Genomic DNA, 26719 nt, shown 5'->3' with positions numbered 1-26719 from the left:
ATAACAGAGTCATACGAAGAACACAAAAATTTACTACAGTACCATTTAAAATCAAAATGGGAAGTTCTTAAGAAGTCCAAACCCTTCAAATTGCACATTGAGCATAAACAATGTTAAACACTACTTCTGCGCTTTGCTGTTAAGTGATAGTATAAGCTTGCAGTACAGCCAATATAAGAAATGGGTACTATGATTTTTTTTAATTTAAAAAGGTAAGTGCTTTTGAGTCATCCCAATTCAAATATTTTAGCCACTTGTAACATTTTACGAAAGAGGAGTTTGGACTGAGTCCAAAAGCACTGGACTCTGTATTTTAAAGTTTATTTTTTTTAAACTGAGAGCACATTTATTTTCCCAAAACAACGCATCTCTTTCTTAAATACATTCATATGGTTAAATACAAAGTCGAATTCACCTATAAGATTAGTATTTGAATTTCATAATTATCTCCAAGAGCAAAGGGTGGGATTCTCAACATTGCTCTGCACTGGTCTGAGTCACCAAGAGGTCAGCGACAAATTCTATTAGCTTCAAATAAGAAAATAGGCCAACAATGAATGGTTTTCACTTCCCACACACCAAGGTCTCAGATATGACTTGCCAGGAGGCATTACCCAGTTCTATCTCTTTGGAGGAGAGGCAGGGGAGAGCAACTTTTGGCAACTGGGCACATACTGAAACTCCCAAATAAGTATATATGCTAAAACTAACACTGAAAGAAAAAGGAATTTGAATACAGTAATACTATTCTCTTGAGATTATTCATGTAGCATTCCTGTATAGTCACAACACAACCAGCAAACTGTAGCTACAGTTGCTTACTCTAACACAGTTGGGTACGTTCAGAGGTTATCTTTGAAGTGAGTCTCTTGGGTTTGTAATTACTGTGCAGTGAGGCTTTACAACCTTTCTGTACTACAATACATTCCCTTCAGTCAACCTCTGTTTAACAGGTTTATTGGTTTAAAACCACTATGTTCATTAGCCAAAATTGTTCAGACAGATTAATTTTTGGCTTGACAATCAAGCCAGTAGAGACAGACAAATATTATAGACCAAAATTTGTTAAAAACTTGGTGAGAGGGTGGTTGAGGCTCAGAGTGGCTTCACATCTTCTTTAACTAAAATATTAGGACAAAATGCTAAAACCAAGAGAACGTTATGAGTAGGAGTTTGAAAAGCAACTACCTCAATTTAAGAGACACTGCCCCATTACGACATTATGATGAATAATTTGTTTTCAACAAGGTTGAACAATCCCGACTGAAAAGGACAAACATAACAAGGCATCTGTACCAAACCACAACAAAAAAACAAGCAGGCAAACCCAAATTCATATTACTGTTCTGAGTCACAGAATTCGACCACCAAGTTCTCTCATGACTAAATAGCATATGATGAGGTATGGGCCATTTTCTTACAAATACATGAGCTACTTTTAATTTTATATACATGTTTCACTATTACTGTTTATTCCTTTTAAATTCCATTCTGTTTCTCACTCTATCCTGCCATAAAAAGAACCTATGTGCTCTGAGTTACTGTTTCTAGTATTTCTAAATATACCCTTGTGTAAAGGAGGTAGTATCCTTCCACAAGTGCCAATCATTGCTATATAATGCTGCTTAGGACAAATATTTTCCTACTTGTACAATTACTTCCAAAGAAATAATTCTACCAAGTCTAGTAAAAGTCTTAATCCAAAGAAAATCTGAGAGTCAAGAGTATCTGTTCAATCACTGCCTTCCCACTTTCTCTGCAAATTTGGTTTAGGTAGCAGAATTTCCACTGTCCATAGGAGTCATCTAGCTTGACTTCAATCACTCTTCTGGTGATACATTTCAGGCTTTTTGCTAAAACATTTACCTGATTATGGGCTCAAGATCAGCATGCCTTCGTTCCTCCCTCTTCTGAAAACCCTGATTTAGTGCTCTTAAAATAGTCTTGTCAAATGCTTCAGAAGACAGTTCCTTTGGGAGCTGAGAAAAAGGTTAATGTGAAAAATGAGTAGTTGACATTTTAAAGACCGTATTTGTCCACTACGCGTCTTTATACCTTTTGGTATCAACAAGAAACTCAATTGTTCCAGTTTGAGTGAGGTATTTTACAGACCAAAGGTACAACAAATCAACATCATATAATTTTGCAAGAGAAACACTTTGCTGTAAATCCTCACAGTAAATCCAGGCATAAAATTGTTTAAAGCTCTATTTGAAAGAAATACACTCAGAAATCTACCAATACTGTGGTCTTTTCTAGGATAGCTTACAGCCTTTTTTTTTCATTTATTGCTTTAAATCTTTCACACATAGAAATTAATTCTAAAAATAACATGAAAAAATAACCAGGCATGACTGAATGCACTGTACTCATTATCATCACTTAGCTAGATTAAACTATTTTAAATAAACAGGAGTATAAAGGAAACCAGTTATTTAATACACTAGACTTCAGTGGGCAACACTGAGATTAATTAATTAATAGCAAGTCCTCCCCAGTTGCTATTAACATGGAAACTTCTCACCAAAATTCATTATAACTTTCCAATGTCAATATAACAAAGTGGGGTCTTCTGGTGCTCTAGTTGAGATGGAAAAATTCTTGCTACTAAAGAGCATTTCTGTTTTAAATGAAGAATAAACAAAGCCAAAAGGTACCAGAAATTTACTGCAGAAGTGTGGGAGTGAGCAAATCTATCCTAGTGTTTTGTATGTAGATTTGTCTCTGAAAACAGCTAACTTCTTGTCTTTAAAACTCCTTGCAAAGGAATGCAATTCCTTCTGTAGTTAAAGATTTAGTTATATGAAGCCAAGATTAGGCACTTAGCTAAAGGTAATGGGATAGCCTTGTTACTTACAAGCTTATTAGTCCTTCCACATATGTGGGTAATTTCCTACTTGCAAAGAGGTTTTTCATGCTTATCACCTAAGAGAAATCAATCTCTAATATAAAGCATCCAAGTTATGCCATTTACTACCTTAGTTTTCCCACCAATGCTTCTATCCTGAAACAGTTTTTACCATTATCTTATTTCTATTACATGCAGCATTATAATTTTCCATCAACTATTTTGACCATTCTTTTCTGTCCCTAGGAAACTGAACATACTATTTAACAATGCCATGTAGATTGGAACAAGAACAACAAAAAGACAAAATGTAAGGGCATATGAAGCGGACATTTATACTTTTATACTTTTTTAAAGCAAGGTGTAAGTTCTATCCTGCTTTATTTAACAATTCTCTCTTCTATACTTGCAGCTATCAAACCAATGCAAACTAAATATATTTTTCAGTTGTGCACATTTTCCACAGAAGACCTCAGGAAGCTCATAGCAGCTTGTGGTTGTCTTCCTCTTGTTCTGCCATCTCTTAAGACATTGCTGGAGCAGTCAAGCCAGCACATGGAACACCCTACAGCAGTCAAACAGCTCTGGATCATGTCTGCTTTCCTGGCTCTTCCAGGGAGCAAGTAGGTTCTAGGAGGTCAATTTCAGACACTTACGTTTGTCTTACACAAGTGGGAGCACAGGAGGCATGCATCTGAATGCTCATCCCAGAGCTGTATGAAATACTGTTTTTAGGGTTCTCTTGAGGTGAAAATGCATGTACCCTATGCTGTGGGGTAACCTGCAACCAGACATGCCATCCATAATTCAAACCCTCACAAACCAAGCTCTGGGAACTCTTAGAACCAGATATTCAACTAGATTAAAGTAGTTGTGAATATTCACTGCTTCATTTCTGGAATACTGGAAAACCACGCTGATAATTTAAACTGAACAAGACAATGACCTTTGTACAGGGACTGGCTTTCTGCTCGCAATTAACACTGCAGTTAAGGACACCAGATGCCATCAAAATATGTTCAAAACAGATCTCTCATTACTGCCCTGAATAAGGAAGAGTTTAAACATAGAATAATTTCCCATAATAGGTGGAACCCAAAATATTAAGACACTGGCAGTGAACACAGTTTGAAGTCATCACACTAAAGGCTTGGCCAATGAATATAAATGTATTCTCTGCTTGGAGCATGGGGGAAAACAACTGAGAGAACTTTTAGCTTTTTTAAACATGGACACACATGCACATACATGCTAGATTTTCCTCAAGTTGAACTCTTTGTGATGATGAACAAACTTCCTTTGTTCTACTGAAGAATACAACAGTTGAATTAAAAACTATTACGCTTATGGCTGTGTCTCATTAATTAAATGTAACGAATTCCACTCTTCAAGGTCCTTCTAATGAGAACACAAGCAAATGACCAGTGGTTGTACCTATACATGACCTCTGTGGGGAATATTAAAAACTCATCTAGTAGTTTTATGGAACTTGAATTAAAACTCTAAGCACATTTTGGATGAGACAAGCAATCACCTGAAAAATTCAAACATTCTGCAGGACTGCTCCTCCTGTCAAGATTCTTCATTCCAACTGATGTAATTAAATGGTTAATACAATTGTGAAGTATAGGAATCTGCTAGCATGCTTTTGTTTCTATAATTATACCCCAGAAATCATAACTCTCCTAGACTACTTCTGAAGTTATAAATCTGATGTGTAAAGACTACTTTCATATTTGAATACATACTTTTAGGAGGAATTCCTGAAGCTCCTGATGTGTTTTTGTTACACATGTTACTGAAAAATCGGACCAGGTTACCTAGAATAAAGGAAAAAAGAGGAAAGTTTCTTTTTCCAAATTTCATAGCAATTAGCTTTTCAGAACAATTCCATAAATTCGGCGATCTCCGAGTTAACACTCACAATTAAGCAAACACCAGGCAAAACGGGGATAAGGCTGTACTTTTCCAAAGACATGCTAATTTTGAGTGTGTATTTTAGGATCACCTTCATGTTATTTGTGGCTAAAGGGAGCATGGACAAATTCAGGGAAATACAATGAAGTCCCTGAAGATTACTGACTCAGAGAGAAGCCTGGCAGAAGGCTCTGTAGTTATGGGACTTGTATCAATCAGAAATAATAAACCACAAAAAACAGGTACCAGAGAAAAGGACTGTAGATCAGATATTTTGGATTGAGCTCTCACTGTCATTACTAGGAGTCAAAATGAAACAATAAAAAATCTGTTTATATTACCTAAAAAATAAGTTTATCTGCCTCAGACACAAATCTTACACAGTCACATAGAAGTTGTTTTAAGCTACAAGTCATAAAAAGTACTGCAAGTTACTAAAGAAGGCACTCAAGAATCAGACAACATTTTGGCATATGCCTGTATAAAATTTCAGTAGCTTATTGTTCTGACATGACATGCAAGTAGTAAAACATCACCCTCACATGCATGTTTCCAGTTAAAAATAAGTAAGCTTGGTTAGATGAGTGCTGCCCAGCTTTAAGCCCACTTCTGGGCCCAATTAGTTACATGGGAAGATACAGGTAACAGGAGTGGACATGACAATTATAAACATTCATTTACTCTCAAGAACTGATAGAGAAATGTCAATCACAAACTGCCTTCAGCATAGTTCCCAGAAATTCCAACTACCCTTGGTGCCCTCAGCTGGGAAGCCATGACTACAATTGCTGTTAAAACCTTAAAAAAACAGTGTCTGGGCAAGCACAAAATTATCTACAGTGAAGAGCACAGTATATACCTGCACAGACGAGGAAAGGAAACTCCTTCCTAAAAGAACTGATGGAATTTCAAGATTACTGAAATACTTGCCAGAATATCTCCACATTCCCCCTTTAACAAAGAAATTCAAAACCACTGTCAAATCTGTCTACATGCTAAATCTTTAGAATAGTTTTTTGACATTAAATACTGATAATCCATATAGGCATTCTGTACAAAATTTTCCCACCTCCTACTGTATTTTTACTTTGTACTCACTTCACAGACTATTTGGAAAAAAAACCTATGACATGGTTGAAACGTTTGGTTAACATTAAAGACTTTGAAGGGTACATTCCATATATTACTGTCCTCAACAAAAGAAGAATGCATTCATTTAGAGAATACAGTATCACAGGATTCAATACCAAGCTCTGGGATCAACACATCCACTTTCAGCTCAAAATGGCTTTTTTTAAGTTTGCTTCTTCAAAGACCTCCTGTAACCCATATCAAGTGGTGAGTTAGAATGCTTACTGCAAACCATTCTTCTTTGGGTGAAAAAGGGGAACATTTAACTTTATCTTCAAATCTGGTATACTACCAGAGTCACATCTATTGACACAATGACTCAGTGTTAGTCAGCCCTTGCTAAGAAAATTACTATCTTGATTCAATTAGAACATCACCACCAGCAGCCTTATCAACTATTATTTAATGAATGCTGCCCTTAGCTACTGCAAGAGATGAAAACTATACTAGGCAGGCCTTCCAGTTTGTGGCCATTTTCCAGCTTGTTTGGTTTTGCCTTAAGAAACAAAGTCCAAAACAAAGGAACCAACCTCCAGTTTTCTCGAAGAGCACAGGATCCACCCTCATATGGTAAACACTGAGAAATAAGATCCAAGATGACCATATGATTCAAAGCAATCTACAGCTGCAGACACAACGATTGTGCTCCTGTGCCATTTGAGCAAATGACTGGCTAGTTTTAGAAATCATATGAATTAGCAAAAGCCAAGTTTCCTGAAGTGATGTCACACACCCAGCTATGGCTGATGTTTTACACCTTCCCCCACCTTTATGCCCTCACACTTTATGCCCACAATTACACAAGACACCTGATTTTTACACAGAATTCAAAAGAATTACAGGATAATCCAAAGAATTTCAAAATTGCCTCCTGTGCAGGTTTTATAAACAAGCTGTATGTATTTGCAGTACATAGACAGTAATTTAACATTCTGGACGTTATTCACTTACTTTGAATGTGTACTCCAAATGTTTGTCAGCCCTTTTTCTCGATACGTCTTTCAGGGTTATCTTCTCAATGTGTACAGCTGAAAGAAAAACACCTTATTGTGCACTCCAAAACTGACAGTTTGCAAACCATTCCCTACTTTCCCAGGCTCTCTGAGCATGCCCATAGGCCAAATCCTGATGCACACAGCATGACTCTTCCTTAGGAGCTGTTTTATTGCAACACACTGCCAGGGGCAGGTAGAACCTTGCTCTCTCCAAGTATTTCTCTGGCCTAATGAAACATCATCGCCAGTGCATGTCATGGGAACCTGTGCATTACCCAAGAGCTTATTTAGACCAAATGTCACATAACTACAACAATATAACCACTCTAAGTGAAAAGACAATAAAAGGAAGTCAAATTGTATCTTTACTCCAAGAAGTAACAAGTGCTGATAAAAAACAGACAGTGCCTTCTACACCTAGGGATCAGAAACATCAAGTAGCAAATGAGGGCAAACTAAGGCCAAATAACCACATTTCTGAAGGGTACTTAGGCGAAAAAAATAGTTAGGGAAGGCCTGAAGGAGACAGAAATGAGTGCCAGCAAACAGAAAACAAAGAGAAGAAGCAGAAAGCTACGACAACTGTACTGTAAAGAGTGTTATTGAACTAAACTGAGAAGGAAGAAAGGTACTGTAAGTACTTGCTACTTTAACATTCCTTCCCTACAGCCCACTGTATGCGGCAATAGGTGAGTTCTAGCTGTGACCTGGCAAACAGCAGCACCATATGGCTTTCAGGGTCTGGAGGTTTTCTTGAGGGCACACAGAATGGTTCAGGTAATACTCCATATAAAACCCTTATGTAGCCAGGATGGGCTTTTCACTTTTGCTGCTATACTGGCCTAAGTACTCAAAATTTTATTCTAGTGCAAGCCTGAACACATCTTTACATGTGAAAAAAAATTTATTTAAAAGCAGCTCAACCCACCCTACATCATCAGTGCTTCCTTTCAATGCTTTAGAAACCCTTTTTTTGGAGGGAGGTGGGTGGTGTTAACAGTTAATGTTTTCCTTTCAATTTTTAACTGCATGTTTACATGGGATATATTGGGAACTATCATAACAACAGTATTTTTTCTAAAGAAATTAAACCTCCTGCAATTGTATGCTACAAAACTTATTAATGGATATTAGCTAATTACCATCTAATATAAAGTAAACATTTTAAAATTAATTTTGTTACAGTTACAATTCAAGTCTCACCCCTATCAAACATGCCATTTCTAAGAGAAATAAGTATTGGCAACTTCCATAAAGGAACAAAAAGCCAGCAAATAAGCCTAGTGATAGTGCTACAGCTTCCAATTTTCTTAGAGAGACAAATAGTGTGCTGGTGTATAATGGCTGAAATACTCTAGCTGGGAGTTAGGAAGATAGACAAGCACTTCATTTACACCAGTTAATGAAGATTTATTACTACAAAGGAAAGAAATCTGAGATGAGCTAAAGATGCCAGACAATATCAATATTTTATGAAAAGATGAATATTTAGTGACCTTAATTTTTACATGTCTGGTATAGACTAAAGTGCTGTTTGAAGAAGGACCATGGCACAACGAAAATCTGGTGCAGTAAAATTTCTTAATGGCTAACATTCAAATTGATACCGGAATTCATATTCATAAGTTAATTAAGAAGTTGATTCCCATGACTGGAACTGAGAATAGTGGTTTAAATTGCATTCCACTACATGCATATATTTAGCATACACAATTAGGAAACTAAGACCATTAACATTCACAGACAAGCTTTTCTTCCCTAATGAGACTGTGCTTATTTTAGACTATTGAGTGTTCTCAATGCTAAAAATTTGTCCTCAGGTATAAAAAAATTTATTACACAATGGAGTACCTTCAACTTCCTTAACTTCTTTCTGCTGCACACTTCATCATAATACATGATACAACAGGTAATTACACTGTTGTTGCTGCACACCTTTAATTCTACAGTTTCAACAGACTCCTTTATAATTCTGTCTCCACATTGACATTTTAAATATTCTAAATGGCTAGACCGGCAGAAAAGTTTGAATACACAAACCAGTGAGGCGTGTCGCATCTCTACATCTATTCTGGACACAGCACATGCATCCAGGATGATTAAGTAAAGCATGTATACGTGACACTGATTCCATTTTAAGTCAAGATTTTAAAAATTCATATTCATCACAGCTGAGAATAAAACCTGAGTTTTACTATCAGTGGTATTTCTAACCCAGTAAGGAGATTTCTATAGCAGGGAGTCTCTACCATGTAATTGTGTAGCAAATATCACAAAGTTATTCTGATCCTTCACTGTGGTTTCTCACTATGATAATACAAATGGAAAAATATTTAAGCTTTTTGCTAGATAAAATTATTCAACTTTTTTGGGCTTCTGTTATTAATTTGAGAGTGTTACCAAAAGAGATTCTCCCTTTTAGGTTTCTAATTCATGAATACGAACACTTTGAACTCCATAAAAGGAATTGAAACAGGTTTGTTGTCTGTAATCTGCCATAATCTTTCTCTGTGGTTTTATTTTTTTCAAGGAATCAAAAACTCTCAAATTGTCTGCCTTCAAAGTGCAGTTAAATCTCCACACAAGAGACAAAAGGACATTTATGAGGACAAAATGAATAGCAATCGTTTTTCCATATTGTTGGCTCCTTGCTATCTGCAGACTATCTGTTGACTAATTTTGAGTAGACAAGTGACTTGCTAATCCTCTTGAAGAAAAAAGGGTGAGAATAAATCTGTTTTCAATAATGCTCATTTCTTCAAAGAGAAGAAACTGTGCTGGCAATTGCATATCAGAGTTTTGTTTATGCTCAGAAGCCTTGTTCTTCTCCCCAACAGAGCCAAAACACCGACTTCTATGAAGCCTTTCACTTCTCCAAACTGCCATTTCTGTAAAACCTGCTAATATGTGGTTTTATCTAGTTGTTGCTTTTTTTTTAATTTCATCAAATACAGCTGAATCAAGCAGCAAAATTTATCGACTGCTTCCCTAATTTTTGTGTTTAATTTTGCTTTAAAAAATCTAAATACTGTTAATACAGCTGCATTAAATGTTCTTGTTTTCTCCCAAATCCTACCCCTTCTTTTCAGTGGGAAGCCCATTTGCAGCTCATTTTCATGCATTCACTAGTAGTTAGCAGCTAACACAAATGACAACTTGTTATAACAAAGAAAAGACCAAGTAGGCAGCAGTGGAGCTATTTTACTTACCAATCACAGCAGCTTCTTGTTCAGAGGAACAAGATAGATACAAGATGTCTACAACTCCAAGCAGAATTTAATGTTCAAGGAAACCCTTAAAGCCTTCCTCAAAGGAAAGCTCAGACAACATACCTTCTCGCTGAGGTCTATGGGAAGCCATCGGGAGTCCATCATGAGGTGCTGTGGTTCGTTCTAGCAAACTGGTCTCATTACTTGGCATGCAGTCACCATGGGAAAAGTCATTCTAAATTGAGAAAGAGAAAAAAAGAAATGTCTTAGCAGAAGGTCTGTTACCAAAGCTTGCTCTAAACATCAGGTATTACAAAAAAAAACCCCACAAACCCTTTATCTGGTATTCCACAGGACAAAAAAACTGAAGCTCTTGACAATGACAAAAAGACAGTCATTAGCCATTTCAGTTTTTACTTTATTTATGTGTTTATCAAACCTATAACCTCCAATGTTTCACTGACCTTATTTCAAAAACAGACAAGGATAGGGAACAGTGTCAAGCCGGACAATTCAAGACCATTAGCTCAGAACTCAAGCAATAAGTTACTATTAGTATGAACTCTTTCAACTACTAACATGTCAAGTCATCTACTCCACTATATTCTAAATATATTCTCCTCAATTATATCCATGCCCTGTACCTTCAGCCTGCCACCTCTTCTATATAGGAAATCATAAGTAACTCCTTGGACAGTCTACGAGAACATGTGATCCATGCATCTCTAACCAAATAAACATTCAGAACCTAAGAAGTTGCCACCAACAACAACTTTCTTAGAGGAAAGGACAGACTGAAAAGCACATCTCCCCCTACATTTGCAAGCAGACTTCAGAATTATATACCAAGACATATTACTGGTTTAATACAGTGCACAAGAAAGGACACAACAAGAAATCATAGGAGATGGATAACGTGGACAGATAAGAGAAGAAAAAACAATCTAGGCTAATAATGATAAATAAGAAAAAAAGCATTAGAAGAGCATGGACTACAAGTGGTTTCCCTAGGGTAACAAGAGCCTATATAATTTTTTCCAAATTCAGATGAAACATTAATGTATCAATTTACACATTCTTCAATGACCAAGTCCTGCTAAAACAGAAGCAAGCAAGCAAAGAGACCAACCAAGCTAGAACTCAGAAATATTTTAAAACATCAGTAACATTAAATGCAGCTGTTTAATTCCAGGTTCAAGGAAACAACACATTGCCTTAGAAAGGTACATCCAGAAAGAACTAGGAAATACAGGAAGTTACTAGCAAGATTTTGGATTAATCTGTTTCAAGTAAAGCACCTTAGTTTATCTGTAACTAGTGTAACACATGAGCTGATTAAATAGCAAGTTTGGGAAAACTGAATGTACCAGAAACATTTAGGAACTGGTCTGCATGAAAACTAATTTTTTCATTAAGGATGAAGCACACTGGAAGACATTCATAACAGACGGGTAGAGAAAAAATATAAATCCCTAGAGAGCAGTCTATTTTTAAATTCAGGAAGTATAACAATTAATGCCAGAATATATGTGGTTTGCTGGGTTTTTTTAAGGACTTGTGCAATGTGATGAAACAAATCATCAGCCAAGATTTGTTACTGTATTTGTTGAAGAGGACCTTAAGACTGTCACAACAGAAAGACCAGAATGAGGAAGCACAGAGGCAGCAAAAGACATCTGATCTCCTGCTAATTCTTCAACAAATTTCTTCAGATGTGACAGATATATCAGCTAAAGCTGGCTTCATCTTACTAAACCAGCTTTACTTCATCTACAGAGTGGTTACAAACTGTGGCAACTCCCAACAGTATATCCAACACATGCAGACCCAGTAAGTGTCCAGGTATCAAGCCTGCCCTGGTATGCTGGTAACCCAACTTTTATTAGTGACACCAATAGCAGCAGTTAGCAAGTGCCTTTAGACTGCACTGCAGGACATTTCAGCTGTTTCATCAAACCGATGTGTGGTTTGTGCTCTGAGCTGAGCATCAGTAATTTCAGGTTTCAAAGCCATCAGATTTAAAATATAAACCCTGCTTTGTTTCTTCAAGATAAAACTCACACCAGTACCCAGTCACTCCGTAAACAATCTCAGCAAACATCTAATAAATTTTAAGTGCAATGTCATACATGGAGTAAAGAAAGGAAAACAGCTGTATGTCAATGAGACTGCAATTTTTAACTGGTTTAGCACATTTTCAAGTTCAGTTTACTAAAAAAAACCCTGAACAAGCCAACGCACAAGCATGCTCTAGAGAGAACCACTTCCAGAACTCTTCAAAAAACCCACTGATACTGTTTCAGCAGACATTTCATAACAATTGTGGACAGAAAATTGTGGAAGTACTTTGATTTCATCCTGATCTAAAAACAATCAAATCTGAAGTCAGACCTTCTTTCACATTCAAAGTCAGGATATTTGTTTTAATAGAAACCAAATTACAGCCTATTCTAAAAAACAATTGCTAGTTAAAAAGTCAAATAAACTGTGAGCAGTTTTTAGGAGATGTACAGAAATAGGAATTACTTCAAAGAAGTATTCAGCTCATGTCAAAGAAACATTAAATACTGCTGCTACACCTTCTAGTACTAGAGAATTGCATCTTACCTAGCACATACATCATATCTTTGTAACAGCATTCAAATACTTTTGCAGTGAATTATTCTAGAATGGTTATTTTTCTATCCATGGCAGCACTCTGTAACAGGCAAACTACAACTGCACTTGAAAACCCCCTAAACTACAAAATATTAAATGTTTCAAACCTTATTTAAATAATTATGTCCATTATTATAAAATAATTATAACTATAATAAATTCATTATTTATTCACTTGAAAAATTCTTCACCTCCAAAGTTAACCAGTAATATACACTGTGTGTATATTACTGTGTGTATTCTGTGTGTATTCTGTGACTGCTGGCTTTCACAATAGCTAGTGCAACGTAGGAGCAGACAGTGGGAAATCCAGAGCAGAGCTTACAGCCTGCAAAGCTCCAGATCCTGTCTAAAGCTGCATTACAACTCTCCACTTTTGGCGTTACCTGCTGTGATAATTCTACAAACTCATAGGTAACTGAAACACAGGTTTCACTGTCAGAGCAGACAACACTAGAGCACAAGTGACTGCAAAGTCTAGGTAGTCTCAAGGGCCAAAGAGTGGCATCGTGTGTTGCTACCTGGTGCCAATCACACCAGGAACACAAGTCCTTTAAAGCCTGGTACGCTGCTGAGGAAGGTCATGCTGTACAGAACTAGCTGTGCTGGTCCTTTCCTGTCAATGAATACAACATACTCCATGTTCACACAATACACACGAGCCTAAGGTTAACTCTCACATAAGCCTTTGTCACTGTGAGACTACTGCAGCTCACAGTGCTGCTGCTAGTGATTAAAATATAGTGAAGTAGGAAATGTGGATGGCTCCAAACCAGCTTCCAGATAATTAATTTGATAATCACACAGGTCTTCCTGATGGGCTGGAAGATTAACTACACTTCTCCTTGAAAGTGAAACAAGCTAAGAGAGCACCCTAAAAATTATCTGCTCTTACAACCTAGACTAGAGTTTTGTATGAAACAGATCTGTCCTCATATGGTCAAAAGCAAGTACTATGTTAAAAAAAAACCTTATCCCTTCCCAGGACTGCATCACACAATCACAGAATATTTTGGGTTGGAAGCGACCTTAAAGATCACCTAGTTCCAACCCCTCTGCCATGGGCAGGGACACCTTCCACTAGACACTGTTGCTCAGAGCCCCATCCAACCTGGCCTTGAACACCTCCTGGGATGAGGCAGCCACAATTTCTCCAGGCACCCTGTTCCAGTGCCTCACCTCCCTCACAGTAAAGAATTTCTTCCTAATATCTAGGATGTGGTTGTACTCCTAGCCTGCAAGCACACATTGCCAGGTCACATTGAGCTTCTTATCAAACCACACTCTCAAGTCCTCCTCTTCAGAGCTGCTCTCAATCCATTCTCCACAAAGCCTGTATTTGTGCTTGGGATTCTCCCAAGCCACCAGGCAGGACCTTGTACTTGGCCTAGTTGAAATTCATTAGGTTCACTGAGATTCCTCTCTCAAGCCTGTCAAGGTCCCTGCAGATCCTTCCCTCCAGTGTGACAAGTGCAAAACACAGCTTGCTGTCATTGGCAAACTTGCCGAGGGTGCCTTTGATCCTACTGTCCATGTCACTGACAAAGAGGTTGAACAACACCGGTCCCAGTACCAACCCCAAGGAACTCCAGATGTCACACATCTCTGCTTGGACCAGTGAGCCCTTGAAAACAACTCAAGTGTGACCATCCAACCAATTTCCTTATCCACCAAGTGGTCCATCTGTAAAATCCATGTCTCTCCAGTTTAGAGAGAAGGCTATCAAACAGGACAGTGCCAAATGCTTTGCACAAGTCCAGGGAGACAGCATCAATTGCTCCTCACCTATCAACACTACCACCCTGATGTAGAAGGCCACCAAATTTGTCAGGCATCATCTGCTCTTAGCAAAGCCACATTTGCCACCAAATGTCTCCTTATTTTCCACGTGCCTTAGCATAGCTTCCAGGAGGACCTGTTTCATGATCTTGCCAGGCAGAGGTAAGACTGACCAACTTCTAGCTCTCTGGGTCTTCCTTATTTCCCTTTTTAAAAATGGGGCTTATGTTTCCCTTTTCCTGGTCAGTGGAAACTTCACTAGACTGCCATGACTTCTGAAATATGATGGATAGAGGCTGAGACACTTCAACTGTCAGTTCCCCCATGCATGCATCCCATCAGATCCCATTGTCTTGAGCACCTTCACATTCCTTAGATGGTCTTGAACATGTTCTCCTACAGTGGGTGGTTCCTCATTCTTCCAGATCCTGCCTTTGCTGCTGTGACTTCACTGGTGTGGGCTGGAGTACTTGGTGAAGACCGAGGCAAAAAAAGTTTATGAGTATCTCGGCCTTCTCCATATCCCAGGTGACCAAATATGCCATTTACTTTTGAAGAGGGCTCACAATTTCTTGAGTCTTCCTTTTACCAGCAATGTACCTACAGAAAATTCTGTTGCTGCCATTGACATCACTGGCTAGATTTAGTTCTATCATGGTTCTTTAGTTCTTAGATTTCTAAGATGGTTCTTAGATTTAGTTCTATCATAGCTTTCCTAAGCTGGCTGCTCAAACAGCTTGTCTGTTTCTCACAGGTTATCTGTCACTGCCTTCCACCCTTTGTAGGCTTCCTCTCCATGTTTGAGCTTGTCCAGAAGCAACTTACTTATCCACACAGGCCTCCTAGTATTTTTGTCTGACTTCCTCCTCATTTGGATGCATTACTAATGAACCCAGAGGAGGTGACCCTGTAATATCAATCAGTTTTCTGGGGACCCTCTTCCCTCTTATGGACTTATTCCATCCTACTCTACCAATCAGCCTCCTGAAGAGGAGTCCAGAAGTGTTTGTGTCACCAGGGCCCAGGGGTGCTTGTCTGTAACACAATCACCACATATCTAAAATGGTGAGACATGCTGCTGAGAAAGATGTTGCTGTGTTGATAGCCACATGAGCTGAGCAGATCTCAGCTAACCTACACGTGTCAGATGTCCAAACTCTGCCTTCTATCAATGACTGATCAAACAATGTCATGCTGGCATTGCTTTGGCAATATGTAGTGAAATCTGTTATTGGATAGCCCACTAATCATCATGAGCAAGCAACTGATGCACATAAGTCTTCTGATGCTTGCATTGCACTTTCGTAGAAGAACTACTCATTCATCAGCTCTGATGAGCACTAACAAGGGAAACACACTTGCAGCAGCTGGACAGCTTGATTAGTTCCACATGCCCAGATATGAAATATTATTTTTCTGCAAGACTACAGTAAGTGTGCTATGAGGACAGCACTACTCAGCCTTGCAGGCTGTGCAGATGTAAACTGGCACAGCTCATCCATTCATCTACAAGTGGGAACTGACTAAGCCAGATGAAAGAAGGCATTTTGGAAAAAATCAAGGTCTAACTCATGATAGTGTGTTATCAATTACAGCATCTGCACATTCAAGAAAATTGAGTGATGTCAGAATAGTCATTAACAGATGTGGTGCCAATTACAAGACCAAAGCCATGATTTGCTTACAACAAACCTTGCAAGCTCCTACCCTCACTGCTTCACAGCTGTGATAAGCGGATGTATCACTACACAGCTGTGGTAGCATAAAGCTTCAACAACACCTCTCCAGAAGCAACAACCGGGTGAAACTGCCAGCGTACTTGTGTGCTGCTGAACCCTCTTCTGACAACAGCAGCAGCAGAGATGAAGCCTTACTCAACACTCTGAGCAACTGCATCTGCATGCCACCACTGTGGAGTGTGGCTCAGATACAGGCCATCTTAAAATGGAAATGCAGCATATGCATTTAATACTCACAATGCAAACATACAGAGCAGCAATGCTTCAAAACCTGTTTAATGCTGACCACTGAAGATCTAACAGACTGTCCCCTAATTGTGAGGTGCCCCCCTCCCAGGGAGGCAAAGATTTAGTTTCAGATAAGTGTTGTTCAAGTGAGAGGCACGGCTGTAAAGTCTGGGAAGAGTGGATTCCATCCTCTGCCTCAGGGGATGGGCCCTGTGAGCCCAGGAAGAGTTGCCCCACCCTGGACCCTCGTGGGGTGGCAGCCCAGGGTGTTCTGATTCGGTTTGTGCCCCTGTGGTTTCTCCCTTGCTATGTTCCTATTAGACATAATTAACCTTAAACTCCACCCTGGTTCTGTCCCATAAAACCCACCACCCTGCTTCCTTTGGGGTTCTCTGTCTCTGGATCTAAGATGGGTTTTTGTTCCTGTGTTGAATAAATGGTTTTCTGAGCAGAACCCTGTCTCGTTGAGCCCCAAGTTGGTCACTGATAACTGTAGCCTCCCTGGACATGATCCTGCAGCCCCAGAACACAACAACCAAAAAAAATCCAGCACTGTCTCGGCTAAGCTGCTAGGCAAATGCAAGATCAAGACCACAGACAAATGCCCAACAGACACTGCTGCTAAACCATCCAATCTGCAAAATTTGAACTATCCAAAGGCATCGTCCAATTCTTCTAAGATGCAAAGAAGCTGCTCTGTTCTACAAGACTAGAGCAGAATCAGCCTCAAGATCTAGGACTACAAAGACCCACCAAATTATCTCTGTCAAATCAACCGACAACTTAGATGTTTCCATGTCAACTTATCTTTTAACATGTAGGATCAACCTCAAGAACATATTCCAGATAGATTCCACATAGAACCACAGCTGGAGAAATGGGCTGACTGGGAATCTCAGGAAGTTCACCATGGGAAAGGGCAAAATCCTACACCTGGGCAGGAATAACTACAGGCACCAAACACTCAGGGACCTAACAGACTATAGAGGAGCTTTGCAGAAAAAGACGTATATCTATAAAAATGTATGTGTGTGTGTATACACACATCTGAAGGGAGGGTGCAAAGAGGATGGAGCCAGGCTCTTTTTAGCAGTGACCAGTGACAGAAGCAACAGGCAGAAACTGAAACACAGGAGATTCCCTCTGAACATCTGGAAACACTTTTTCACTGTCAGGGTGACCAAGCACCCAAGGTGCCCAGAGAGGCTGTGGAATCTATATCCTTGAAGACCATCAAAGGTCATCTGGACATGGTCCTAGGGAATGAGCTCTAAGTGGCCCTGCTTAAGCAAGATGACCTCCAGAGGCTGCAGCCAACCTCAGTCCCTTCATGGTTCTGTGACCAAACATAAAATCCCATAATATGTACAATAAAAGCCTGAGTGGCTGAACATACAGTTCAAATGGATTATGTGCAACTGCCCTATTAACTCATCCACTAAGCTGGACTGCATAGAGAGTATGCACAGGTGCCTAGAAGTACTTTACAGCATTTATTCAGTGAAACTATGTTAAGAGCTCGCTTGTAAGAGTCAACAACAAAACACTATGATGGAGACAGAAACCTAACAGAACATCAGCTGATTCAGGGAGGAAAACGACACCAATGCGACATCTTCAGCAATCACATACTCACTAACCTATAGCACTACCAAACCATAACAATTTTGAGAAAAAGGGCATACCAACCTTCTTCCAACAAATTCAGCCTGTGGCAAGTGCATTTTAAGTATCAGACATGGCAGCTACACCTATGATTTACAGTGCTGGGGATAATGCACCTCGTGTTTGCTAGAAATACAGTGTGTTCTAAGTCTCACCTCCATCTAGCCTTCAGCAGGACCTAAAACACAGTTTCAGTCCAACCTAGCTAGTCCATAACAAAGTAGAGAACTTGAAGCTAGGGACAGCCAAGCATCAGTTCAGCTGTGACTGCATCCCCACGTGGTTGCTCATCCAACAACTCTGTGCAACTTCAGTACTCTTGCTATCGTCAGTTGAGTGAATCAAAACAAAATTACTTGAATGTAGCAGTTCAGACTAACACAAAAAATTATTCTCATAACAGTCTAGAGTGACAGGAGGATTTAAAAAACATTTGCTCCTGAAGAGTAGTTCACTAAAGTACAGTCAGTATTCAGAAGGGACGATGCCTTCACTACTATGCTTAATTACCATCAGAGGGCAATATGTCATTTTATCCAATCCTTGCACTCCAGCATAGTTTCAAAGTCCAGAATCTCCAGATAGAAAATCTCTGTCTTGTGGTTAACTTGCTCCTACAACACTTCCCAAGACACTAAATTTTCTTTAGTTGTTCCAAGTATTTTTACTTTCCCAAAAAGATAAAGAGGTTGAGGAAAGGGAAGAAACTCACATAGGAATGCAGTTTCTAGCCAGATCTCTGCCTGTTTTGGTCTCCAGAAGTATAAACCCTTAGACTTGGAGGATACTACAGAAATTCACGAATTCTTGAAGGAAACGTAGGTATTTTGTTTTAATTACAGTAATGAAGAATCAGCTGTAGCGTTTTCTAGGACAGCTATGGCTAGAGACTGATAATGGCAAGCAAACAAGGTGAGAAATCTAAGCAGGCAGAACCCTACAGACTTCAGAGGTTTCACAGACACAACCATCTCACTCGCTGCTTCCTGCACCCTTTTCTGCAGATCTTTAGAAAAAGCTGAGAGTCCTCTGCGCTCCAAGCCCAGTGAGATCCTGCTACCTATAAATAAGTCAGCATTGGGCAACCCTGAAAACTAGACCACAGCTCAACTACAGCCATCTAAGCACAAGCATTGGGAAGTCAGGGGTATATTTTCAACACCCTGAGTACTCATTTACTATACTGGAGAACAAACTGTCAGGGACAACAGCAAGAGGCGGATTAACTCTGGCATAATGGGACTGGGAAAGGCTACAAACTTGTACTAACAACTCGTATTTAGAATAAAATACCTAAAACAGCTCAAAGCAGTAAAAGCTTTTACTCTGCAATTTCCTAGAGCATCAGCATCCACATTTAGGTAGAACTCATTCATTTCAGCCATTGTCTTTTATCTAGCTATGACTTCCTTTCCAGAGACTTCCAGTAATATTTCTGGAAATTCTTAACTCCTGTTTGGAGACCAAGAAATTCCTGTTCAGAGACAAGGCTGTTAGGTTCTCTGAGGCAGCTGGAATACTTTTCATCTCAGCATGCAAAACTTGTAAAACATTTGTATTTCCCTGGAGTGCATCACCATTTAAAAGATCTTTGCCAAGAGTAAAATGACATTTTTTATCTTTATGTAGCTTATTTAAACCAGACTCTGAAGACACACTTTTCCTTATACTCAACTCTATGACACTAAAAACACTGCACTGCAGACAGAGCTTAGAGTCTAAAATTAAATTCTACTACCTTATTCTGCTGCAAGTGACTGAAGATCAATTATAAAAGCACTCTTCTAATCTGCACACAAAATATCCTATAAATAGAAGTGTACTAAGAAAAATACTCTGTAAATAGAAACTTTCCCTTTGTTTACAAGTAGAGACTTTTCTGTGAAGAATCCTCCAGCCAGCTAATTATAAGACTATTCAACAAACCATTATCTCCAGGAGATTGCTTACTTCAACACAACCTTGGTTCTACTCCTGTGAAGTATGCCTGATAAAGTGTTCCAGTGCCTAATGCATGCCACATTTATTATGTTTGTTGAAATTCGTAGCTCCTTCAGTATTTCAGCATTTTGATCCCAGACATCCGACAGGATGGAAAAAGATGAACAATAAAGTCAAACTGCTTTGATAATGATGCACTTATTAAACAAAAATAATCAATGCAAGAGTTAAGCTATGCATTCTGTTACTTAAACCAATATACTGTGGTATCAACAGGATCTTTGCACATTAACCCTTCTTTTATTAAGCAGCGAATACTGCTGATTTATTCTTACACTTCACCTTTATATTCAACATTTATATTCTCCACCTTAATGCACCAATGACTTTTTTCCAAAAGATGTTGTTATAAACCACACCTTAAATTAAGAACTTGAAAATAGTATCAAGTGTTTCTACTTTAAGTATAAAAACTCCCAAACCTTAATTCAGAACACTTCATAAAGAAACAAAATTTATCAACTGTAAGTCAATCCTAGCTCTGCCCATCCCAGTCCAGCAGTCCTACCTCCCACAACTTCTGAATTCCTCCATTTTGAGCTGAATTTGTTAAAATGCATTACTAAGAAATGTTACATTTTTCAAAATCATTGAAATAAGACACTAAAAATAGCAACAATCTTGTTAACCCTTTGTCATGAAGCAACTTTATTGTGAGCTCGATTTTATCAGACAACACAGACCCTAACCAGAAAACATAACCCCGTTAATGGGGAAAAGCAAATTGCTTTATGTTCTCATAAACCACCCACAAATTCTTCGCAGGTGAACCTCTCAAGCCTTGGTGTTCACTAAAGCTGGGCGTTACAGCTCCTTGAAACCTCAAACCGAGCCATTTTGTTAGATACGACACGTGCAATAGCACAGTCCTTTGCCCTAAAGAATTCCGAACAAACCACCTGATTCTACTCCAGGTCTCAACTCCCTCAAGTCTGCAGGCTGACTTCGCATCACTGCTGCCAGCCACAGGAATACATTAGGAACACATTAGTATTTCGCGTGAACCACCAGGTGAACCACGCGGCTCAGTGACCACCTTCCGACGGGTCAGAAGCCGGGAGCTGAGAACGCCCGAGAGCCAAGCACGGGAAGCCCAAAGCTGAGCTCGCAGTCCCTGTGCACGACACTGCCGCTGCGCCCTCTGTGCCCGGACACGCAGGCCCTCGCAGTGCCCGCACAGCCGCTTCCCGCCGGTCCCGGCGGGCGCAGGGCCGAGCCCCCCCCCGTTATGCAACGGCGGCACCGCCCCTTCCCGGCGGGCCGGGCCGGGCGCCGCCCCAGGGGCACGTGACCGGGAGCCAGCACCGCCATGTTGGACGGGGCGGGAAGCGGCGGCCACCATGGGTCACCGCATCCCTGTCCCCGCAGGGGGCTGGCGGAGCGGCCCTCCGCCGCCACGGCGGGGCAGCGCCCTCAGGGGGCGCGGGCTCTCCGTGGCCCACCGTCCGCCCCCAAACAAGGAGAAGGGTCACCCCCTTTCCCCGGGCCATGACGGTGCTCGGTGGGTTGGGGCGCCGTGTCCACCGCCGCTCCTCCTCCCGCCGCTCCTGGCTGTACCCATCTAACGGGGGAGCCGCCGTCCCCCTCCCGCCCGAGCGCTTCCCGTGTGGACAGGACGGGGAGCACCGCGACCACGGCGAGGGCTCCCGAGTGGAGCCGCTTGGGCTGCCCGGCACGGAGCGGGTTATTCCCGGAGATGGAGCCCAGCCCTTCTGACACGAGCCCAGCCGAATAAAATTTCAGAGAGGTTTTTATGAACTGTTCTAGTTCACAAACGCAGAGCCCTGAAGGCACTCAAATTTCAGAGATTAATGAAGGCCGGGACAGGATTTTAAATCAAGTTCAATGTAATGCTACGGCAACGTTTTGCCAGGGAAATCTTCAACCCTGCTAGCGGCTCCATCTCCTCCAGCGTTTTATCTGCGAAGGGCCCACCGTCACCGTGGAACGCTGACTGAAAATACTCAGCAGAAACGCACTGATCCCTCTGTTCCCTGTCAGCCATTATTTCCCAGAAAGGCTGTGCTGTATTTACAATTAGCCATTAAGAAAGGGGGGAGGGGGAGGAAAGCCTACGGAAGCGTTGCCGTTTCACTGCTCTGTCGACTACGGTGTATGTGATGTGCATGTTCAGCCAAGCTGACTCGGGTTTCTCAGTGTTCCCCGAGTAAACAAAACCACAACTTGGACAGCTGCTTTTATGCTGAAGCCAGAACACCGCACAATACTGATTTCAATTCCAGTAGTTCACGAGAGCCTGCTCTCCCAACTGCATTTGGTGGGACACAATAAGCAGCTACAACTGCTGTGCCAGTTCCAGGCAGGAAGTATGTTTCCGGTTACTAGCACTTGAAACCCAGAAGGGACAGTGTCCAGTCTTACCACTTCCTGCAATTCAATCTTTTCCCCGGAAAGATGGACTTTCAGGATTAATTCTGGAATAAAACTAGACACAGGCCAACGAGCCAAAATAAACACTTTTTGGACCGATGCTCCAAATTCATTGTGATTTAAGTCCTGTAACATCTGCCCATTCTGCCAAATGCATTTTGGCCTTTAAATGATAGAGGCATTTAGTTACTATATCTAAAGACTTAGAAATGGATCCCTGTCTCCTCTGAGTACTCCCTGAAGAGCATACCCCATCTTTAGCAAACATTCCTTTCGTACTGCAGACAATGCATAAGTTTTCTACAAATCGCTGAAATAAATTGCACGGCAAGCAAATTAAAAACAAAATCCCCAAACCCCAACCCTTACTGCTTTGTACCCTTTTCTGCCAAGTAACTCATGGAAACGTGATGGGTTCAGTGGAACTATAAACACCCATGTTCCAGCCCTTCCTTCCCTTTTGCACGAGAGGCCATCTATAGACCAAAAACTGCAGAGCTCCATGAGGACGGCTTGGCTGCATAAATATGGGGCAATTTTTAACGCCAGTGCTCATCAAGAGGGCAGCAGTGAATGGCATTGGGGGAAAACATCTGCTTAAACAGAGCTACTGCACAGGAGAATGCTTCTGTTGTCACTCACTGCAAGTCCTCATCCCCGGTGACAGCCACATCCTAGCAACAAGTGGCACATCTGCTTTCAGGGTGAGCTTTGCTGTTTCCTGACAGCCACACAAAAAACCCCCAGTTTTTCTCTGCACAGAAGCACCAGTTGTGATATCTTAATTTGTTTCTTTAGTGGAATCATTACCACCCCTTCCCCAATGCTGTCAGCCATCTCGCTGAACATGATGTTTCAGAGAACACCAGCCTTAGAGCTGGTGACCCAACTGCTGCCCTGATTCTTGCCAAGTTCAAGCCTGTGTCTCATTTTAGGAAGGGGCAAGGACGCAGGCTCCACACAAAAAAAAAATATTTCTACGTGTTCTATTGGTTTGAAGCCCCTAGAGAATGCTCTCTTAGGCAATCTGGTCTCTAGCATTCTTATTATTTCTGTTTTTACAAGTTTAGTCAAGCTGTTGCTTGTATTCCTGCTTCGTGCAGTGGCCTACAGCGTACGAGGCAGCCAATTCAGTACTGTGCACCCTGCACTCCAGCACGGCAGAGTTCCAGAAAAAAAAAAAACAGCGTTCCAGAAAGCATGGCAGGCTAGGAAAATCAACCCTTCCCCCCGCCAAGAAATTCGTAGTAGACACTCCGCAGCAGGCTATGGGGGCGGCCGGGGCTGACACTGCCGTGGTAGGGGGAGGACGGAAGGGACCACATCCCAATGGGGGGGATTCGGGGAAAGCAAGCAGCCGCTCCTACAAAAACGGGAGGGAGCGATGGAAGAAGGACGAAACCACCCGCTGAGATGGCGCAGCAGGAAGAGCGCAGGACGCGGTGTTACCTGGGCTGGGTGGCGGCCGAAGCCTTCCTCCTCCTCCTCCTCCTGGTCCCCGCACAGGGCCCTCCGCAGCCGCTCCAGGTGCTCCCGCAGGGTGACCCGCTGGTGGAAGGAGAAGGCCGGGTGCAGCGAGGCCATGGTGAAGAGCAGGAGCAGCTCCTCCTGCGCGCCGCAGCCCAGGCCCTGGGCGGCGGGGAGGCCGGCCTGCCCGTTCTCCGCGGCTCCGTCCATCACCACCACCACGTCCCCCTCCTCCTCTTCCTCCTCCTCTTCCTCCTCCTCGGCCGGGGCCCGCCGCGCCGCCGGGCAGCTCTGCAGGATGGAGTCCACCTGGGGCAGGAGGCGGTGCAGGCGGCCGGCGGCCTCGCGGTTCTCGGAGCCCAGCAGGGCCAGGTAGACGATGAGCTTGGAGCGCACGGCGGGGTCACGGAAGTCGCCGAGCTGCCCGGGGTCGCTGAGCCCGTTGGCCTTGGCCTCCGAGTCGCGGAGGCAGTGGTAGTCCTTGCGGGCCAGGTCCTCCAGGCAGGAGCCCAGGAATCGCAGCTCCAGCGGGTTGCACAGGTCCAGCAGCCCCACCATGAACTCCAGGCGCTGCGCCGAGCCCAGCACCAGCCCGAACCACTCGTACACCGTCTCCTTATCGGTGCGGGCGGCCGCCGAGCCGGGACCGCCGCCGCCCGGAGCGCCCAGCGAGGGGGGGGGGGGCGGCGGGCCGGGCCCAGGCCCCGGGCCCAGGCCGTGCAGCCGGCTCGGCCTCTCCAACCCACACCCCCTCCCCGTCGCCGCCGCGGCGCCCCCGCGGGCCCGGGGCACCTGCTGCTGCAGCGGGAGGTGACAGTCCAGGGCACCGCCGGGCTCCTTCAACCCCGCCGCCGTCGCATCTTCCGCCGCCGCTGCCTTGTGGCTCGTCTGCTTCAGGGGCAGCTTCATCTTCAGCACCCTCGGCGGCGGGGCGGGGAGGACGCGACGCCCGCCGGGACCCGGCGGCAGCAGGGAGGTGGCGGCGCGCGGCACTCAGGCGGAGCCGCTCATGCCGCTCATGCGGCCCGGCCGGCGCGGGAGCGGCGCGCGCACGCGGAGCGGGGAGGAAAGGCGGCCGAAACGGTCCCGGCGGGCGGGGAGCGGGGAGTGGGCGGGCGGGGCGTGGCGGGGCGGGGCTCGCTCGCGGCGGCGGCCGTCCCCCGCCCCCGCCTCCCCCCGGCGCGCTCCCGCGGCGGTTCCCCCTCTCCCCGCCTGTGCCCGGCGCCCGCGCAGAGCCGGTAGGCGCCGGCGGTGGAGTGCTCGCGGCTCTGGGCCGGCGCGGCGGGACCGGCTGGGGCCCGAGCTCCCGGCGGGGGACAGTGGGACGGGGGGTGGCGGGCTGAGCGCGCGCGCGCCTCTCCGCCTATGGGCGCCGCCCGCGTCAGCGCGCGCGCCCGCCCGCGGCCGGGGGCCGGGGGGCGCGAGGCGGGGCGGGGCGGTGTGCGCGGGGCTGCGCGCGCGGCGCGCCCCGGGCACGCGCGGGCGCAGCGGCCGCGACCCGGCGAGCGCGCGGAGCAGGGAGGACCGGCGGCCGCTTTGGGAACGGGAGCGGGCCTCGCGTTTGCCCGCGGAGTTCCATTGGTCACGCCGATGGGAACCGGTCAGCAGTTCGCCTGGGACCAGTCCGAGCGAGCCTCCCTATCTCCTGGATAAAAGATTTCCCTGAGATGAGGCCGTGCGTTGGCTGGTGGCTCTGGTGTGCAGAGCCACGTGGGTTTGCCCAAAGCCGGCGGGAGCTGGCCCAGAGCTGTGCCGTGCCGATGGTGGTGGAACAATGCTGAGTGTGGAAACATGGCTGCTACAGGCCTTTCTAATTTTTATTTTCTAAATTCTAGTGCAGTTGAAACTTCCGCTGTTGTAAGATGTCTCCTTTTTAAAAATTACTATTGCTACAGTATCGTGGCTTTTCACCCATTTTTTTTTTTTAAATAGAGAAATAAAGGAAAAATTGCAGAAAAAAATACAGTACAGCAAAATGGCTTAGGGATACTCTGTTAGGAAATAGCAGGCTTGCTGCGCTCTCATTCCCCCAGTTGTGTTCCCAACTGTTGTGTTTCACGATGAAAAGCCTACAATTACAAGATTAAGCAGTACTCTGAGTAGTCACAAAGTTGCAATGCTTTTCACTTTGATTCCCGCACAGTTACAGAAAGGAGGTGTATGTAAAAGGAGAACCAAGCCTGTGGCTTGCTTAACAGCACAGTGAAGAATAAAATTAATTTTAATTACAATTTTGCAGAGTAGCATCCCTGAACTGCTTACAACCACAAAGTATAAACTGCCAGAGCTGACTGCCCCTTATCTGTTTGTGCAGAAGCTGATCATGCTATGATGAAGAGCTTTATTACACAACTAAGAAACTGGCTTTCAGATTATAATAGTGTTGTATGCATCACTCAGATTTGAGAGAGCAATCTTGAGTGGTGGTTACAGACTATACAATTTCCTGCATTTTTATGTATGTACAGAACATATGTATTTAATTTCTTAAATTAAATTACTAATTTGAAGGTAGCTCATGTTTGGTTTATAAATTCCTAGTGGCTGCTCAGTCCTCTTCCGCACAGGTGGACTTGACCCTGACTCAGTGCAGCTCTCCTCATTCATTGGCATCACAGGGGGACTGCCACTGTCCTCACCAAATCTTCAGGAGTGGAGCAGGAGTGGGAAGTGGGTCAGACCTTACCCTTC

The 26719-nt window shown here is 43.1% G+C and overlaps 1 protein-coding gene across 2 annotated transcripts in view; it reads right to left on the bottom strand.

The window, feature by feature from the left end:
- ZCCHC2 (zinc finger CCHC-type containing 2) overlaps positions 1 to 24991 on the bottom strand; it is a 44318-nt gene extending 19327 nt beyond the window's left edge. For both annotated transcript variants that reach the window (XM_005526469.2, XM_014255593.2), the window contains exons 1-5: positions 24011 to 24991; positions 10224 to 10335; positions 6848 to 6924; positions 4597 to 4668; positions 1867 to 1979 (exon numbers count right to left, since the gene is read on the bottom strand). In XM_005526469.2, the coding sequence (XP_005526526.2) occupies positions 1867 to 1979; positions 4597 to 4668; positions 6848 to 6924; positions 10224 to 10335; positions 24011 to 24937 (1301 nt within the window). In that variant the 5' untranslated portion in view covers positions 24938 to 24991. The remainder of the gene's footprint in view (positions 1 to 1866; positions 1980 to 4596; positions 4669 to 6847; positions 6925 to 10223; positions 10336 to 24010) is intronic.
- Positions 24992 to 26719: the final 1728 nt, after the last annotated feature.

The sequence above is a fragment of the Pseudopodoces humilis genome, chromosome 1, assembly GCF_049639895.1.
Source record: "Pseudopodoces humilis isolate 2021_Gansu_Grassland_sample_001 chromosome 1, ASM4963989v1, whole genome shotgun sequence".
NCBI lineage: Eukaryota > Metazoa > Chordata > Aves > Passeriformes > Paridae > Pseudopodoces > Pseudopodoces humilis.
Note: the sequence above shows the minus strand (reverse complement) of the source record. Positions and strands in the feature narration are given on the sequence as shown.